Below are 18,876 nucleotides of genomic sequence, written 5' to 3'. Positions count from 1 at the left end.
TTTTTTATTATTACACACATACACAAGTAAATAACAATGCAAAAAAACAAAAAAAAATACACACAAAGATGAGGACTTTAAAAGTGCATGGGATGCAGTATTGCAGTGTGTGAAAATTGTGTGAATAAGTTGTCATATAAATGCATTTATTATTTCAAATAATTTAAATAATATTAAATCTAATTAATACAATAATAATTTTAACAAATTATAATAACTTTTATTTTTATTATTGACTAAATTTTTTTACAATAATAAAAATAAGTGAATTAGTCATATTGTTTTTTTTTTTTTTTTCTCCAGCAAGTATATGCATAATTTTTTTTTTTATTCAATAAAAATATATACACAAAAAAGTGGATTAGAAATTGAAGGGGAATATCGCTCCAGGAGGGAGAAAAAATTAATTATGGTTATGGATTAAGGAGAATAGTTGTTTTTAGATTTTTGACAATATAAAAATATAAACAATGTCATGTAGTTGTTTTGATAAACATTATTCTTATAATTAATATAAATTGTTAATTATTTGAAAAAAAAATAAAATTGATAATAATAGATATTGTTAATTGAGTAAGATTTAAAAAATGGTACTTGGAAGAAATGATAAGAGAAAAAAAAAAGAAGGTGATTTGGTTGATCTCATGGATCCACTTTCTGAAGCTCCAAAAAGGTAATTAATTGTGTGTTGATGTGTAATTTTTTTGTTTATTAATTGAATTAATTATTTTAGAGCTAAAGTACATGCACAAAGAAAATTTGCACAAGGTGCTGCAACTGTTTTTAATTCAGTTCAAACTGTTATCAAGGAAAAAGAAAAAACTAAACCATCAAAAGTCACAGAATTGATAACAGACAAGCGTCCAAATACTGAAGATTTTTTGACTTTTCTATGTTTTCGTGGTATGTTTAACTAATAAAAAAAATTCATATATTATTTTGATAGTTGTTGAGTTATTAATTATTGTTTATTTATATAGGAACATCAATATTACCACCAAGTTTAAATTTCTTTGGTATTGGAACAAAAAAAGAAAAAATTGAAGCAAAATTATTAGCTAAAAAAAAAGTAAATAATACAAATTCACAATCAACAATTTCAACAACAACAACAACAACAGCTCAATCAAAGACAGATATAAATCATAATACAGGAGCTAAAATAAAAACAACAGATAATTTGAAAAAAAAATTATCAACAGCTCAAAATGTTGGAAAAAATATAAATAAATATAAAACAACAACATCAACAGTACAAGCATTGAAAAAAAAATATCAAGAACAACGTTTAGCTAAACAAAGAATTGAAAAAAAATTAAAAGTATCATGTGTTATGAAAACACGTTCATCAACAACATCACGTGCAATTGTTAATAAAAATATAACAAAAAATAATAATAAATTAGCAAATATAATTGATAATAATAAAAAACATTGTTTACGTAGTAATAGTGTTGTTGATAAACGTAAAACAACATTACCAAAGAATAATAATAATAATAATAAATTATTAAAAAAAGAAAAGAAAAAAACAATTGATAATGATAAAAATAATGAATTATCTGAAGAATTATCAGATTCATCATTTTCATCTGAAGATAGTAATAAATCATCATCAAGTATTAAACAAAAAAATAATAAAACAAATAATAAAAAAAATATTATAACACGAAGTAATAATAAAATTGAACAAAGAAGAGTTACCAGATCAAGAAGTGATGTTACTGTACCAATTGTAAAACCAACACAAAGACCATCAAGAAAAACAAAAGAAGCAGCAGCTTCGTTATTGGAAATAATTAGTAAAAAATTAACAAGTCCAGATATTGATAGTGATGATGATGATGATGATAATAATTCATTAGATAGTTATCCAGAACTTATACGTAAAACAATTGATAATGATAATAAATCTAAAATAAAAGGTAAATTAAATAAAGAAAAAAATTTAAAGACTGAAATTAATAAAGTTGATAAATTAAAAAATAATAAAACAGTGACGAAAATTAAAAAATCAATAAAAGTTCGAAAGTATATTGAAAGTGATGATAATGATGAAGATGATGATGGTGATGAAGATGAAGAAGAGGAAGACGAGAATGAAGAAGATAGTAACAATGATGATGATGATGATAAAGATGAAGATGATGAGGACGATGATGATAGTAATGAATCATCAGCTTCAGAAAAAGATAATAATAAAAAATCAAAACCAGTTACAAGAAAAAGTAGCAATCAATCATCTAGCAATGTTAAAGCAATATCAAGTGATCGTAGTCTTCGTTCATCATCTAGAAATTTACCCAAACAACAACAAAAACAAGAAACACCAATTAAATTACAACGTGATAATAAAAAATCTAATGAACTAAAACGAAAATCACCAAAATTATCAACACAAGATGATACAAAAAATAAAGATAATAATAAAAAATTAACAAAAAATATTATCGTAGAAAATTTACAAGATTCTGATGATGAACCATTGATTAAATTAAAAAAAAGAATTGAAATGATTGATAATATTAAAAATGATTCATCAAAAGATAATAAAGAAAAAATTACATTTGATAATAAAAAAGATGATGAAATAATAAAATTATCAGATGATGATGAAGAATCATTTCATGGTTTTAATAAAAAAACAATAACAAAATTATTAAATCCATGTACAAGTAGCTCAATTGCAAATGAAGAAACATGTAAAATAAAAAATTCAATGGAGACATTGATAAACAAAATTGAAAATATAAATCATACTGATAATTATAAAAATTTAAATACAAATAAATCATGTGAAATATCAAATTTAGATACAACAACAAATAATATTATTTTACCAATGGTATCATCATCATCACCACCGCTACTGCCACCACCACCAAATACAACAGAAATAGATAAAAAATGTTCTCATACAGTACATGATACATCAACTGGAATAATTGATATACCATTATCAACATCACTTGGACGAAAAGAACGTGTTAATATGTCAACTGAACAAATTGAAAAATGGCTTAATGAAAGTTCAATGGCTAAAGAAGAGAGTAAAGCTGAAATGGAAACAGTTACAAATTTTTCATATGAAGTTGAACCTGAAAAAATTAATAAATCAGATATTAGTCATTTATCAATATCAACAAGAATACAACATTTAGTTAGACCAGTTAATGTTGCTATTGCTAAAATGGCTGAAAAACCTTTAACTAATAAAAATCAAATGAAATCACCATCATCAATATTTAGTACTGGTATTGCACTTGCAAAACCAATAAATATACCAACAAATCGTAATAAAATAAATGCTGATATTAAAGAAATAATTAAATGTAGAAATGCTAAAAATAATAATAACAATAATATTAATATTAATCATTCAAATAATAATAAAGATACAACAAATATTAATGAGGATAGTGATATTAGTTCAAGAAGATCAGATGGTAATGTATCAATTGATTATTATTCACCAGATAAAAAAAATACATCAACAACAACAACATCAACACCAACAGCAACACCAACACCACCAATAACAACAGCAACATCAACAACAGATAAAAAATCAACAACACAATCACAAAAAAAAACATTTTTACCAAAAGTTAAAGAACGTAAATCAGCAATACCAAGTGTTAATGCATTTTCACCAGAAAATGAAAGAAGTGTTTATGCATTTGAAAGTGATACTGAAACACCAGTTAATACACCATTTAGAAGAAAATTACGTGATTCAAAATCTGGTACATCATCTGATATTGCTGAGAGTGATGATGGTATTGTTAAAACACCAACAAAAATATCAGATAAATATGATTTATTATCAACGACAAAATCAACAACAAAAAGTATTGCAACAACATGTAATGAAGATGATTCATTTATAGAAACACCAAGTACATCAACTGATACACCAATACAAACAAATATAAAATTAAAAAATACAAATGAATTTGATAATTTATCAAATTCACAAGTATTACCAATTGGTAAACATCAAAATGTATGGAATAGTTTAAATTGTAGTACATCAATTGCTGTACAAGTTAATTTTGATGAACAAGGACAAAGTACAACACAAGATAATGATAATAATCATAATGATGATATTAATAATGGACAAAAATGTACTGAAATATCAACACAAACAGAATGTACAGCTGTTGATAATGAAGATGATAATTCATCACAAGTTTTTTATATTCCATTACAAGCTGTATCAAGAAATGGACCAAATACATGTGTTGCTGTTAAACTTGGTACTGAAGGACCAAATGGACCAAATCAACGGGTTTTATTACGTGCACAATTAGTTACAAAACCACCAGTTGCTGTTGCAAGATGTCCACCAATTGGAACTGTTCAACCAACAACAAGAACACCAGCATCATTAGCAAATGATTCAATACCTTCAACATCATCATCATCATTACCAGCAGAAACAGTAGGAGGTGTAACAACAGCTGCAACTGCATCATCATCAACAACAACACCAACACCACCAACAACAACATCGTCATCATCATCATCTCCAATTGTATTACCAATTATAAAAGAAACTGAAAAATTATCATCAAGTGAAAGTAATAGCAAGGTATTAATAAATGAAAAAATAACAAAATCATTAAAAGCATCACGTGAAAGAAAAGCATCAAGTGATTCATCAACAACAAAATTAAGTAGTAATAAAAAAGGTGGTGGTAAAAAAAAGCTATCATCAGATATAAAATTTGATGGAACAACATTTCCAAGTATGGATTTAAATAAAGGTGAATCAGCACGTCTTGTTGATGCACCAACATTTCATCCATCTGAAAAAGATTTTCAAGATCCATTTGAATATATTGATAAAATTCGTCCAATTGCTGAAAAATTTGGTATATGTCGTGTTGTACCACCATCAAATTTTAAACCAGATTGTAAAGTATCAGATGACATGCGTTTTACAGCATATAATCAATATGTACATCGTATGATGCATAGATGGGGTCCAAATGTTAAACAATTAATGGCTATTAAAAAAAATTTAGCAAGTCAACATTTTATTGTTAAAAAATTACCCTGGATTGGTGGAATGGAAGTTGATTTACCACATCTTTATGAAACTGTACAAAATCTTGGTGGTTTAGGTGAAATAATTGATAAAAAAAAATGGCAAAAAGTTGCTGATGGTATGAAAATTCCAAAATCAGCACAAGATCGTGCAAGTAAACTTGATGATATTTATTGTAGATATCTTTTGCCATTTGATACATTATCAGCAAAAGAAAAAGAAAAATTATTTGATGATGTTGATAAAGAATGGAAAAAACGTGAAGCAAAAGCATTACGTAGATTAAATAAATCATCATCATCATCAGCATCATCTTCATCATCTTCATCAGATGATGATAATGATAATGATGATGAAGAGAGTGATGATAGTGCTGATGAATGTATTGTTAAAGGTAGAAATATGCCATTAAATGCATTTTATAGAATTGCTAGAAATACACAAAGAATGTGGTTTGGTGATAATCAACGTGGTGGTGGTGGTAGTGGTAATGGTAGTGGTAGTGGAAATGGTAATGGTAATAGTGAAATTGAAGGTGCATCAGCAGTTAATGTTGAAAATGATTTTTGGAAACATGTTGTTGAACGTAAACGTCATGTTTGTGTACATGCTGCAAGTATTGATTCAAGTGGACGTGGTTTTGGTTTTTCAGTTGCTAAAAAAAGTCCATTTGCACGTCATCCATGGAATCTTAAAGTATTAACAAATAATAGTGGTTCAATATTACGTGCACTTGGTCCATTAATGGGTGTTACAATACCAACATTACATGTTGGTATGTTATTTAGTGCATGCTGTTGGTATCGTGATCCACATGGTTTACCATGGATTGAATATCTTCATACTGGTGCTAAAAAAATATGGTATGGTATACCAAATGAACATAATGATAATTTTCGTATTGCATTATCAAAAATGGTACCACGTTATTGTAAAAATAAAAAAATATGGTTACCATCTGACACGGCAATGGTACCACCAGAGACACTTGTTTCAAATGGTGTATCACTTTGTCAAACTGTACAAGAACCTGGACAATTTATTATTGTTTTTCCAAAAGCTTTTACATCAAGTATTTGTACGGGATATGTTGTATCTGAAAGTGTTTATTTTGCACAACCAACTTGGCTTGAAAATGCTGAACAAATATTTAAAGTATTTATTATTTTTTTTTTGTTTAAATAATTTATCTGTTGTTAATTTATTTAATTAAATTTATTATTTTTATTTTGTTTTAAGGATCTTCAAGATAGCTGTGAACCTTCAATGTTTTCATTTGAACGATTGCTATTTAGCATAATTAATGACACAAGATCTAATGTTGATGTTTTAAAACAGGTATATAAATATAAATTAAAAGCAAAATATTTATTTCAAATAATAAAAAATATATTTTACAGATTTTACCAACTGTGACGAAAATTCGTGAAAGAGAATTAAACTATCGACAACAATTAGATTATTATGGTTTAACGAGTAAAGAAAAATTACCATTACCAGATAGTGGAAAGAAAAAAAAAGGACAAAAAGTTAAAGATGGACAAAGTGAATTTGAATGTGAAACATGTCGAATGGATCTTTTTGTATCACATGTTTGTAATTCACAAGATGACAGTACGTACTGTCTACCTCATGCATTACAACTTATTTCTAAAAAGAAACAAGTACTCAAACATTGTACACTTAAATTTTCATATAGCGAGGTAAATTTTATATTTAAAAACAATCATCATCATCATCAACTTATCTATTAATTATTATTAATTGTTGTTTCAATTAGGAGGAACTTGATGACTTGATACACAAGCTAGAGGATAGAATCGAAGCCAAACTCAAGAAGACTAATCAAAACAGGCAAATAAAATAAGACTGGAATTAAGTTTTATTTATTAAATTAAATTTAGATAGAAATTTATTTATCAATTTTTGCTTCATATATTTATGACTTGTATGCAAAAAAAAAAAAAAAATTATACATTCTTATAATATTTATTATAACTCGTTGAAAAATGCTTTGATAAAAAAAAAAAAAAAAAATGATTTTACATGATTTTTTAATATTTAAATGCATCACAGTATGTGGAATGATTTTTTTTTTTTTCTATTTTATTTATCATTATCAATTATTAGTCATAACGTCATGACATATAACTGTCCAAATTTTAAATTTGGCATTAATAAACTGTAAAATTAAAAAACGACAAAATAGTGAAATAATTTTTATTTTAAACATAATATTGTGCACAAAACAAATAAAAAAAATAATTAAATTATGCTTAAAATTAATCTTCACGTATACTTTCATTTTGTTTTTATTTATTTATAATAATTTGTTTAGTTTTTATTTTTTATTTTTGGAATAACAGTAAATATTTTCTTCATAAAATTGATAAAAATTTAAATACTTGAATAGTACGTATTTACTAATAAAATTTATATAATTTAAAAAATTTTTTTTTCATTTTATGAACTTGATTAAACTTTAATTTAAACTTTACTTAAAAAAAATTATGAAATATTAAATGTTACTATATTTAAAAAACAAAAAACTTGTCGATTATTGACTGAATAGTTTTTCTATGGCTTCATTAAAAATTCTAGTGTATTATCTGGACTTGAATTATTTAAAATTCCCTAATAATTTAATAACAATATTGGAAGAATATGAAAAAAGCAAAAAATAATAATATCCTATCCTGGAAGATGATTAGAAATTGGTTTCTCAGAGGTAATATTTGAAAATAAAATTAAAAAAAAATTAAAGAATAAAATCCATATTTCATATAAAAAGTATGAAAAAAAAAAAATAAATAAATTCTATGACTGTTCTCGTCGTTGTAATATATTAAACAGTACATTTGAGGTATTATCTTTGTCATCACTGTCATCATTATCATTATCATCGTCATCAGAGCTAAAATTTGAAGCTAATAAATTTTTAAGTGATGTTGATTGATCGTTTAAAAGTGGAACATTTGTTTCAATACTATAATCTGTTATAGTACCATTGGACGTTATAGAATTGGAATGTAATTCAAGATTTTCATTTAATTTTTTTTTAGTAAATATTATTTTTTGTATAATATGTACGATAATACCACTAAGGCACATTAATAAACCCACAAAATTAATACCAGTCATGATATCACCTCTGTATATGTGAGCCAATATCAAGGTACATATTTCCTATAAAAAAAAAATTAAATCAATCAATAAATAGTTCAATTGATGGATAAAAAGTTAAATTAATTTACCTTTACTATACCAGATATTGATAATGTTAGACTAGATGTATTTGAAATAACAAGATATTCCATAATTTCCATATTAAATGCAATAATTGCACCAAATAATACAGCTGTTGTTGTTTTAATAGGTCCATCTAATTTATTCGTATCAACTGTATTAAATAAATTATACACAACATCAGCCTCAAACCATAATGCTATTGGAATAATTGCAAATAACATCCATGGTTGCATGTGATACATCATATCAACTGGATTATTTAGTCCAAGTTTTGTTTTTGTCATAATTAATTGTGTCATTGTCCATCTAATGCCACTTGTAAATGATGCAAATAAACATAATATAAATCCAAATGTTTGAAATTGTGTTGATTTGTATGTAAACATTAAAAGACCACATGATATCAGGATGACAACACTTCCAAGTGACCATGACTGAAAAAAAAAAAAAAAAACAATACAAAGATATTCATTTGAATATTTGTTGACTTGTTTTATTTATTTATTTATTTTTATCTTATATTGTAAATGATTTTTTAATTATTACTTTTTTTTCTAATTTAAAGATTAGAGAAAATCCAAGAATAAAGATGATTGTTGTAGATTTTGTCATAGTATAACTGAAAAATAATAAATAAATATTTTTTTTCTTTTTAATTTATAAATTTATATTTTTTTTCAAATGTTACTTACAGTGATAGAGTTATGAGAGATTGTGCCCAGTTTGATAATCCAATATCAAAACCACTTGCAATACCAGGTGGTGCTAGTACAGATAATATTGAATACCATGGTACTCGTTTTTGTTGATGGCCTTCACGACATTTTCTTAAATTTCTTATTAATGATGATAGTATAAATTTGACTAGCAAATGACAAGTACTGACTGTAAGTGGATATTTAAAGTTCTAAAAAAAAGTAAATTTATTTAACATATTTTTTAAATAAAAAAAGCAAGAATAATATAAAGCTACTTACATAGTCATTGTAAAGCCATTGATTATAAAAAGTAAGACCAACAGATAAAATAAAATAAATAAGTATAATAATTAATGATTTTGATAATGTATAAAAAATTGATTTTTCAATTTTTTTAGTTGTTTGATAATCCTGGGAATGATGAAGATAATAATCAATTGTATTTTGATCATCTTGATCATTTCTTGCAATTTCATATTTTATATCTGATCTTGACGACATTTTATTATTATTTTTTTCTTTTTGTAATTTGTAATTACATATTCGTTGTATCAGTATGTCTTTACTCTTTCTGTAAAAAAATAATAACAAATAAGCAAACATGTTTAACAAATTAATAACAATATAAATTTATAGAAAAAAATATAAAAAAAAAAATGCCACGCACAATTAAATTTAAAAGATAATTTTCTAAAATAAGATAAAAAACCTTTCAGTTTTAATGGTAACATCATGATAGCCTTAACCTTGGTATTTTTCATAACTTATTATTTATTATTAATAAATAAATAAAATATATTACAATCACTATTTGTACAAATAAATCACTAAAAAAAATTAGTTGCAATTTATAAATTCTAATTACACTTTATAATGTGTACAAAATTAAAATTATCAGCATAGAAACAGCTGTATTTAGTGTATTTTTTCTCAATATAAATAAAAACATTAATAACAATAATAACAATAATACTTGATGACAAACAAACAAGGAAAACTGGAGGAAACCAACACGTGGCGCCACGTAAACACAACGTGTTTGTGTGTGTTTGTGTTAATGATTTTTCGATTTTTTTTTTTTCTATGAAAGGTAAAATAATAATAACAAATTAAATTATTTAATAAAAAATATGAGACAAATATTATTGATTAAATTGATAATGGAAATTTAAAATAATATGGGTGGTTATAATTTTATCTTTTTATCTCAACTAAATTGAGTAAATTGTACTGATAAAAATGAAGTTAAAAAACAACAAGATACTTCGACATGTCTCTGTGAAAAAAATTGCTAAATTTGTCAATGGATTTAAAATAATTAAATAAGGATAATGTAATTTATATTATGTAATTATGTTCGCATAATTATTTAATTTTAATTTCGGGTTATGATGCCTTTTTGTTTGATCTTTTATTATATATAAAATAAAAAAGCTGTTGATACTTTTTTTTGGTAAAATATTTAATGATGCAATTGATAATTTGTATATTTAAATCGATATGCTTTATCTATGTTACAGTAAACTTACAATATTGTAATAATAATATAATTAAATTTTCTCGGTAACATATTAACCGGCACTGTGGTGTATATATTATTGAAATAATAAAAAAAAATAAATCACAAGTTAATTTTAATAAATGTAATATTACAAAATGAAATAATATCTGAACATATTTGATAATTTTTCAAGAGCTCACCATTTGTGTAACAAGAGTAAATCAATATTATCACTTGTGTTACCCTCGACAAGTAATTCAACAGTAAATATTAAAAAAATAAAGATAAAAAAAAAATTAGCATAAAGAACGTATAATGTACATTAAAAATATACAATTAAAATTAAATTTGAATAAAGAAAGTATGTTACATTTTTGTGTCAATTAAATTTTCATCAAATGAAATGTCATTTACAATGGAATTAATTAATTATTAATGTTATCTACGTTCATTACGACCACCATTACGATAACCACCTCTTCCTCGTGTACCAGTTTTTCCAGTTGTTGGTGGTGTTGTTGGTGATGGAGTTGGTGTTGTTTTAGGACCAGTATTAGCACCAGTTACATTACTGCTATTACCACCACTTTTTGTTGAACTTGATGCAACTGTTGATGCAACTGATGCTGGTGATCCTGGAGCAGATGCATTGTTTGTCTGAAAAAAGTAAATATACAATTAAATTATGAAGAATGTTATTTATAAAATTAATAAATTTGTAATGATAATTACCAATGGTTGTCTTGGTGATGGTGGTATATTATTTGCATTACCATTATTTGTTATTGTATTGTTGATATTACTACCAGGTGAACCAGTACCAGTTTGATTTAGTAACTGTCCAGCAAGTGCTGGATTTGGTTCACTCATATTTAATTGTTCATTAATAACCATACAAAATTCACCAATTTTTTGTATATCACCACTTTTACCAGAATATAAAGTTAAACATTGACGCCACATTGATGCATAACCTTTTGTTAATCTAACAATATCACCTGGTACTAATAATTGTCCTGGTTCATCCCAAATTGATACATTCATACATGCTGTATGGTCAGCAACTTTTAATGTTCTTACTTCTCTACTTTCTTTTGTTATTGTTGGATGACCAACTTCAAGAATTATAAATACAACATTTAAATTTTTTTGTCCAGGTCTTATGTCTTTTATCACAACATCCATTTTTTTGTTTATAAATTAATATATACAAATTTATAACCAAAAAACAACAACACTTCTTTTACTAAATTTGATTTGATTATTCTGTTATTTTTCTTGTTAATTTATCAAATTTATTTGTTTATTTATTCTTTTATTATTATCATTCATTTTCAATGATAAATAAAAATATTAAAATTAAATCTTCAACATTTTTAACAACAAAATAATCAGGTGTATGTAAATAGTTTTAATTTTTTTTTTTAAATTAATTTATTTATTATTTCGTGTGTATTTGTTAATTATATATGAGGAGAATAATTTTTATTTTTTATAAATTATCGTTGATGTGCAAATGAACACACTAGCCAAATATATTATTGTTGATGATTGACAGCCATTTTTTTTTTTTTTTTTTATTAGAGAGAGAAAAAACACACATATGTATTTTTTTAGTTGATATATTTGCCGTTGTCGCTGTATTTGTTTTCTCTCTTATTATTTAAACAATTTTAAATAATAAAAAAAATTATTATTGTTTTTTGTCAAATTATTAAAAATTATACCTACGTAATTTTAAATTAATTATTTTATAATTGATATTATAAATAATTATTATTAAAATAAAATATTTATTATTAATTTATTATTAATATTATAATTTATATTTTATAATTTAATTTTAAAAATGTCTCGTTGACAAGACACGGCAGCTAGTGGTAAAAATCATAAACCACCTAAAAAACGAGGTAAATTTAAATATCACAAATGTTTGGAAATTATGTAAAAAAAAAAAATTTTTGTGTTTTTTATATATTTTTTTAATAAATACCTGTGGTGTGTACCACGCCCACGTTATATTTTTTTTCTTTTGAAGAATATTTTTTAAACCGCCTAAAAAAATCACTTGGATTTTGGATTTTTTTTTTTTTTTCATAAAAAATAAGCTTATTATATTAAAATATTTAAACAGATGTTTCGAGCATTTATTGGCAATAAAAAAATGATGATTTTATTTTTTATCTATTGAATTGAAAAAAAACATAATAATTCATCGCTAATGATAAAATTACTTTTGTCAAAGAAAAATATTCATTCGATAAAATTATATAAATTCTAATAATTTTTAAAATTAAATAAATTAACAAATTATTTATTTATTTATCAAACAACTTGTTGAATTTTTTGGTACAATATTTATTCACAATCAAAGTGATTTTTTTAAAGAACAATAAATTTCAAAAACATGTGTCAAAGTTGATTTTAAAATATGCTTAACCTTGTCATCGAAAAATAAGGATTTATTCAAGGTAAATAAATTTCACCCCAGTTGCCAAATTTTTTGAGTTTCTATTTGAACCGGAAACATGAGGGGAAAAAAAAACCTGGCACCAGACTGTCTGTCGAATTTTCGTTTGGCAATTCCGATTCAACGTGTCTCTAATGGAAAAAAAAAAATAAAAAATATTGAACTAAGAGTAGATACGTGACAGAACAATAGGAATTGTCATCCTTGACCCTGTCGTAAACAGTTACAGGTCTTCGCCAGACAACCCCAAGAAATAAACCAGACATAAAGGAGCCAAGCTTTTTTTTTTTTTTTTTTTTCCATTTTAACATGTGTTTTGGATTTTGTAAAAACTTAGGTTTTTACGATTTCAAACAAATTGACACGCATGAATATATTTTTATTTTTTCCATTATATTCACATCACTATTTCAGTACCAGCAAAATAATTTTTTTTTTTTTTTCTTTTACTCTCAACTGGTTTACCATATTATTCCACAGTTTTGCATTTTTTTTTCACATCGTACTATTGTGAAAATGCATAAGTAATGATTAAATTTTCTAGCCTTGAAAAAATAAGAAAAAAAAACCATACAATGACTTGAATATAGAAAAAAAAAAGAAAAGAAAATTTTCTGTTTTTGAAATATATTTTTATGTTTAAAAGCGAATTTGGTTTTATTTATTTAAAAAAAAAAATAGGTAAATAAATGAAAATTTAAAATGGTATAAATAAGATAAAAAAACATTCTTGTGCACAGGTGTACATGCCTCGAGTAAATTTCTCGTTGAATTTTTGTATTTTATTTATTATTGTTATCATTTAATTCCAGCATCTTGAAAATGTATTGCTTATAAGGTAGCTTGAAGCAACTGTTGGTGTATCCCCATACAAAATATATATATCCGAAAATACAGTAGTTGTTTATTTAAAACAAATCAAAAAGTGCGATAAATACAAGAAATAAATTTAATTTTTTAATCATTTTAATCAGCCTATAATAGTTATACCCGCATCGTATAAAACTATATAACAAACATATACAAGTACAATTAATGAAATAAATTCAACAACAATTATGTTTCGAATAATGGATTTATTAATTATTTTTACAGTTTACAATATTTTTTAAAATTTTAATATAACATTTTTGGAAGATTACTTGCTGGTTACCAACATCAATTGAAACATCATTAATAAACAATTTAAATTTTATAAATATCCTGATAATTGAATTGTAATTTTATTTGATATGATGGTATTATTCCTTTTTTCGCAAAATATTTATAATATATAACATTAAAAGTGTAATAATAATAATAATAACAAAGAGCTCTTCTAGTCTAGATCTTCACTTTTTACAATTTCATGGTATGATTCTGTATAATATAAACTTTTTACTTATTACCATTGATATTTATTTAGACATTGATAATTAATCATTAAAACCAAAAACATATCCCTTTACATTTCCAACATGACCTGCAATTGTTTTCATTCCGACATTCAGCTACTCTTGAACTGTCGCTTGAGTTTTTAGACCAGCACCACATCTTTATACCACAATGTGTCCAGCATTTATTTTCTTGACATCCATATTCGAAGGAACATTTACGAACCCTGACGCTCGAAGAGCCGAATAAATTATTATAGTCTTCATCGTTTTCCCATGGTAATGAATTTACACAAAAAAGTGTACTCAATCCAAAAATTATTATTATTATTACGAATAATAATATGTTTTTCATCTGAAAATAATTATTTTAAAAAAATTAAAAATATAATAAAATGATTGAATACTTATAATATAGATTATATTATTAAACTTACATTATTTAAGTTGAAAATTTTTTTATTTTTCACAAGTTGATTCTGAAAACTGATTATATACATATAGTGAAAATGAGAATTTTTCAATTCATTATATAGTCGAAGAACATTAGCGATTATGATTAATTAAATTTTTAAAATTGCGAACGAAAATAGAGTGCTTTTTAATTATGATAAAAAAAATATAATGAAAATAATTATTGTTATAATTAGCTGATAAAATTTTTCTATTGCATCGACACAAATAAAATGAGACTAACAATATATAATTGGAAAAGATAAAGGTCTCTTTATTATTATTATTATACTTTTAATGTCATATATTATAAATATTTAGCGGAAAAAGGGTAATAGATAAGAATACCGTCAGATAAAATTACAATTTAATAACTCGGACATTCATAAAAATTCAAAATGTTTATTAATGATGTCTCAATTGATGCTGGTAGTCAGCACGTAATCTCCCAAAAATGTTATATTGAAATTGGAATAAATATTGAAAACTCTAAAAATAAATTTATTATTCGAACGTAATTTTCTTGATTATTATTTACTCGAAGAACATTAGCAATCATGAATAATTAAATTTTAAAAATTACGAATAAACATAAAGAGCATTGTATAATTATGATAAAAAAAAAAATAATGAAAATAATAGTTGTAAATTTTTAAATTTTAATTGGTCATAATCGCTTATGTTCTTCGAGTATATAATGAATTTGAAAATTATTGACAAAAATAATTATTGCTAATAATTAGCTGATAAAATTTTTCTGTTGCATATCAAACACAAACATTATGAGACATATTTTTTGAAAAAAATTTATTTATTTTTTTTTTTTAAATTTTACCTGTTATTATTTTTATTATTATCATATATGATTGATATTTTAAAATAATAATGAATTGATATCTTAGTTTATTATTACTAGCCTCGAAAATAAAAAAAAAAAAAAAAACCATACAATGACTTGAATTTAGAAAAAAAAAGAAAAGAAAATTTTCTGTTTTTGAAATATACTTTTATGTTTAAACGCGAATTTGGTTTTATTTATTTATAAAAAAAAATGAGTAAATAAATGAAAATTTAAAATGGTATAAATAAGATAAAAAAAACATTCTTGTGCACAGGTGTACATGCCTCGAGTAAATTTCTCGTTGAATTTTTGTATTTTATTTATTATTATTATCATTTAATTCCAGCATCTTGAAAATGTATTGCTTATAAGGTAGCTTGAAGCAACTGTTGGTGTATCCCCATACAAAATATATATCCGTATTGAAGAAAATAAATGTACGTTAAAACTATTTTGTAAATTATGGTTTCACACTATAAGCCAACTTGTAAGTTGTATTTTGCAAATAATCACACTACAAATATAAACAGAAAATAAATATTTTTCAATAAAAGCAACAGAAAAAATAAAGCTAGAGAGACAAGCCGAATGGAAGTAGAAATATAAGCAGCAAAAAAGAAAATAAAAAAAAAAATACTATATCATCAAGCGAGTAAGAATCATATAAGAAAAAAAAAATTTAAAATCTTCTGGACAGTGTGGCGTCCTATTGTCTGGCTTGGTCGTGTTCCCTCGGCCCTCAGGGTAGCCCCAATAAAATGCGGCATCTTCTTCATCAAAGAATCCAAAAAAAAAAAACCATCAAAACTACCTTCAAGCAAAACCGTAAATTATTTCGCCCATCATTGAGCCCTTTATAAAAATATTATTTCTCTCTTTTATATTCTTACTCTGACAAATGTCTTTTCAAAATTAATATTTTTTTTTTTTTTATTTATACACAATAATATTATTTATTATTATCTTTTATTCTTATTTTTAAATAGATGCTCAGAGAGTATATATATGCTCAGAGAGAGAACAAAATAGAAAGTGTATATATAGAAAAAAAAAAAAAAATAATACTATATTTATTATCGATGAAATTGGTGGTCAAATTGACGAAATATTGAGTCGAAAAAAAAAAAAGGGAATTATTTTTAGATATATATCGAAGATGGTTGATCTTGATATACCTGTGTGAAACAGGTGTGCCATATAAACTTGATATTTTATAGGTGAATATACAACCAAACCATCAACAAAATTTAACTTTGATTTTTTAATTTTTTTCAATACTGAAAATTTGGAATTATAAATAATATATGTAAATTTATCTAGATCTTTTTGATATAAGTGTTTAAAATTTCTCATGTATATTTGCAATAAAAAAAAAAAAAAAAAGCTACCGAATTCTCATCGATATCAAATTTTAAACCTTGAAATATGCTTATACACAAAAATAGATACGAACCATTTACAATCTCTTTTATATATTTTTTTATATAAATTTATATAATGACCTTGATTTAGTTGTATCTTGATGGTTTGATCGTTCTGTATATATTGTCTTGGTAAATGCGCAATGGATTATTTGATAAATGAAAATAATTATATTACTGATTTTTCCTCAGGTTAAATTGATAGACGTAATTTTTATTACATGGGTGAGTCAACTTAAATATTTTATACATCAAAATGCAACACGCCTTTGTAAAATATATTTTTTCTGGATAAATATAATAGACGTATATAACTATTAATCGATAAATAAATTGTTATTGGAAAATAAAATTATATTTTTTTATCAATAAATTTAATCATCAATTTTCTATTGTTTCATAGAGAAAAATATTATAATTAAATTAATTATGTTTTAAACTATCATCTATAACAACATCTCAATTTATTTATTTAAAAAAATACATGAAAATTATATTTTTATACATGAAAAATTCAAACAGAAAAATAAAAATATATATTTTTTTATTTTTTTAATTTCCAGGTAATTTTTTAGAAAATGCAAATGTTATATACCTGAGTTTAGAGCACGATGTATATACATTATAAAGTGTGTATAGATCAGTTTGACCATGAAAGAAATAAATCTGGGGAAGCTGATTAAAAAAAATAAAAAAAAAAAATGTGAATAGAAAGAAAAGTGGAGAACGATAAAGGAACACAGGTGTTCAGTTGGATGTGAAATATATATAAAATGTATCTAACACTAACCACGGGGTATCCCGAACTCAGGGAGGCTCTCCCTTTTTATCATCCCCTCTTTTACCTTACCCCCCTTTTGAATCACGTTAAAAGCTACATTCCAATGGCTCGTAACCAGTTCTGAATATTTTTTTAAAGCAAGCATCTTGCACCAACATCATCACCATCACCACCAACATCATCATCACCATCATCATCATCATACCCCCCCAATTTACTTGGATTAATTTTTTGTTAATCTCAAATTTGATAGATTACATTTATCTATTAATTTTTTAATAAATATGCCAATTAGTAAACAAGTGTTATTTATGCTAATTAAAATATAATTTTTATTTTTACTGAAAATACATGTCAATCATTATCAGTAATATTATTTAATTTATTTTTTTATAATCAGCTACTATTATTTATACCATTTTTGTTTATATGTATATATTATCTTTTTATTTAAAAAAAAAAAATGTTTTGTGTCTTCTTTAGCAAACCCGTAATCTACTATCCCACTTAATGACTGTGTTTATAAAATTGCTAATGTATTTGTGTTTGTGTTTGTTAACTTTATGCTCATAAATGCCAATTAATTTTTAGATCACAGTATTTAAAATGCAAAAATTAATATATATAATTTAATTTTCCTGAATATAAAAATTATATATACAGATATTGATAAATTAATAATTTAGCTTTTAAATTTCATGTAATTTTATTTTTTCTAAGGGTGAAAAATGGAGAAAAAAAATACTTGCTGACAGTTTTTAAGGGCTACAGTGTGAATAAAATATAAGTATATATGAAAAATAAAAATAAGAAAATACAAGTGGACAGGAAAAAAAAAAATAAAAAATGATTGTATTGTACTTTCAAGTCGACTTCCATCACTTGAAATATTCACTGAATCGTAGAACTTTCATCCCAGCCAGCTTGGCGTTGAAATTATTATTATTATTTCATCTTCTTCATGTTCTTGATTTTCTTGTTCTTGTTGTATTGGAGCCGACAGTCTGTCTCGTAAGAATACTGTGTTGTTTCA

General features: G+C 24.3%; 3 protein-coding genes across 4 annotated transcripts; 1 reads left to right on the top strand and 2 right to left on the bottom strand.

The window, feature by feature from the left end:
• The first annotated feature begins 81 nt into the window (after nucleotides 1-81).
• Nucleotides 82-6,946, top strand: LOC122858963 (protein Jumonji). The gene is made up of 6 exons (XM_044162228.1): nucleotides 82-673; nucleotides 734-903; nucleotides 981-6,211; nucleotides 6,296-6,394; nucleotides 6,457-6,759; nucleotides 6,837-6,946. The coding sequence occupies exons 1-6, from the start codon at nucleotides 588-590 to the stop codon at nucleotides 6,921-6,923; spliced, it is 5,976 nt and encodes a 1,991-aa protein (XP_044018163.1). The 5' UTR covers nucleotides 82-587; the 3' UTR covers nucleotides 6,924-6,946.
• On the bottom strand, nucleotides 6,871-10,573 carry LOC122858964 (solute carrier family 35 member C2). Of its 2 annotated transcripts, none has more exons than XM_044162229.1 (6): nucleotides 10,533-10,573; nucleotides 9,283-9,574; nucleotides 8,998-9,212; nucleotides 8,852-8,924; nucleotides 8,311-8,739; nucleotides 6,871-8,242 (listed from the first exon to the last, which is right to left on the bottom strand). In XM_044162229.1, the coding sequence occupies exons 1-6, from the start codon at nucleotides 10,571-10,573 to the stop codon at nucleotides 7,874-7,876; spliced, it is 1,419 nt and encodes a 472-aa protein (XP_044018164.1). In that variant the 3' UTR covers nucleotides 6,871-7,873. The 2 variants fall into 2 exon arrangements, with proteins under 2 accessions (XP_044018164.1, XP_044018166.1); XM_044162231.1 differs by lacking the exon at nucleotides 10,533-10,573 and adding an exon at nucleotides 9,671-10,088.
• Nucleotides 10,554-11,975, bottom strand: LOC122858965 (SOSS complex subunit B homolog). Its single transcript, XM_044162232.1, has 2 exons — nucleotides 11,237-11,975; nucleotides 10,554-11,161 (listed from the first exon to the last, which is right to left on the bottom strand). Exons 1-2 carry the CDS (start codon nucleotides 11,687-11,689, stop codon nucleotides 10,943-10,945), a joined length of 672 nt encoding a protein of 223 aa, XP_044018167.1. The 5' UTR covers nucleotides 11,690-11,975; the 3' UTR covers nucleotides 10,554-10,942.
• Nucleotides 11,976-18,876: the final 6,901 nt, after the last annotated feature.

The sequence above is a fragment of the Aphidius gifuensis genome, linkage group LG6 (genome assembly GCF_014905175.1).
Source record: "Aphidius gifuensis isolate YNYX2018 linkage group LG6, ASM1490517v1, whole genome shotgun sequence".
Classification (NCBI taxonomy): Eukaryota; Metazoa; Arthropoda; class Insecta; order Hymenoptera; family Braconidae; genus Aphidius; species Aphidius gifuensis.
This window is presented reverse-complemented; position numbering and strand designations above follow the sequence as displayed.

Bases quoted from the DNA above. Each gene is read 5' to 3' on its own strand.
- LOC122858963 (XM_044162228.1), top strand. From the start codon at position 588: ATGGTACTTGGAAGAAATGATAAGAGAAAAAAAAAAGAAGGTGATTTG. The intron at 6,212-6,295 runs GTATTTATTATT...TTTTGTTTTAAG, and splicing joins ATGCTGAACAAATATTTAAA to GATCTTCAAGATAGCTGTGA. The intron at 6,760-6,836 runs GTAAATTTTATA...TGTTTCAATTAG, and splicing joins TTAAATTTTCATATAGCGAG to GAGGAACTTGATGACTTGAT.
- LOC122858964 (XM_044162229.1), bottom strand. From the start codon at position 10,573: ATGTTACCGAGAAAATTTAATTATATTATTATTACAATATT. The intron at 9,213-9,282 runs GTAAGTAGCTTT...ACTTTTTTTTAG, and splicing joins AATGGCTTTACAATGACTAT to AACTTTAAATATCCACTTAC. The intron at 8,243-8,310 runs GTAAATTAATTT...TTTTTTTTATAG, and splicing joins CAATATCTGGTATAGTAAAG to GAAATATGTACCTTGATATT.
- LOC122858965 (XM_044162232.1), bottom strand. From the start codon at position 11,689: ATGGATGTTGTGATAAAAGACATAAGACCTGGACAAAAAAATTTAAAT. The intron at 11,162-11,236 runs GTAATTATCATT...TACTTTTTTCAG, and splicing joins CATCACCAAGACAACCATTG to ACAAACAATGCATCTGCTCC.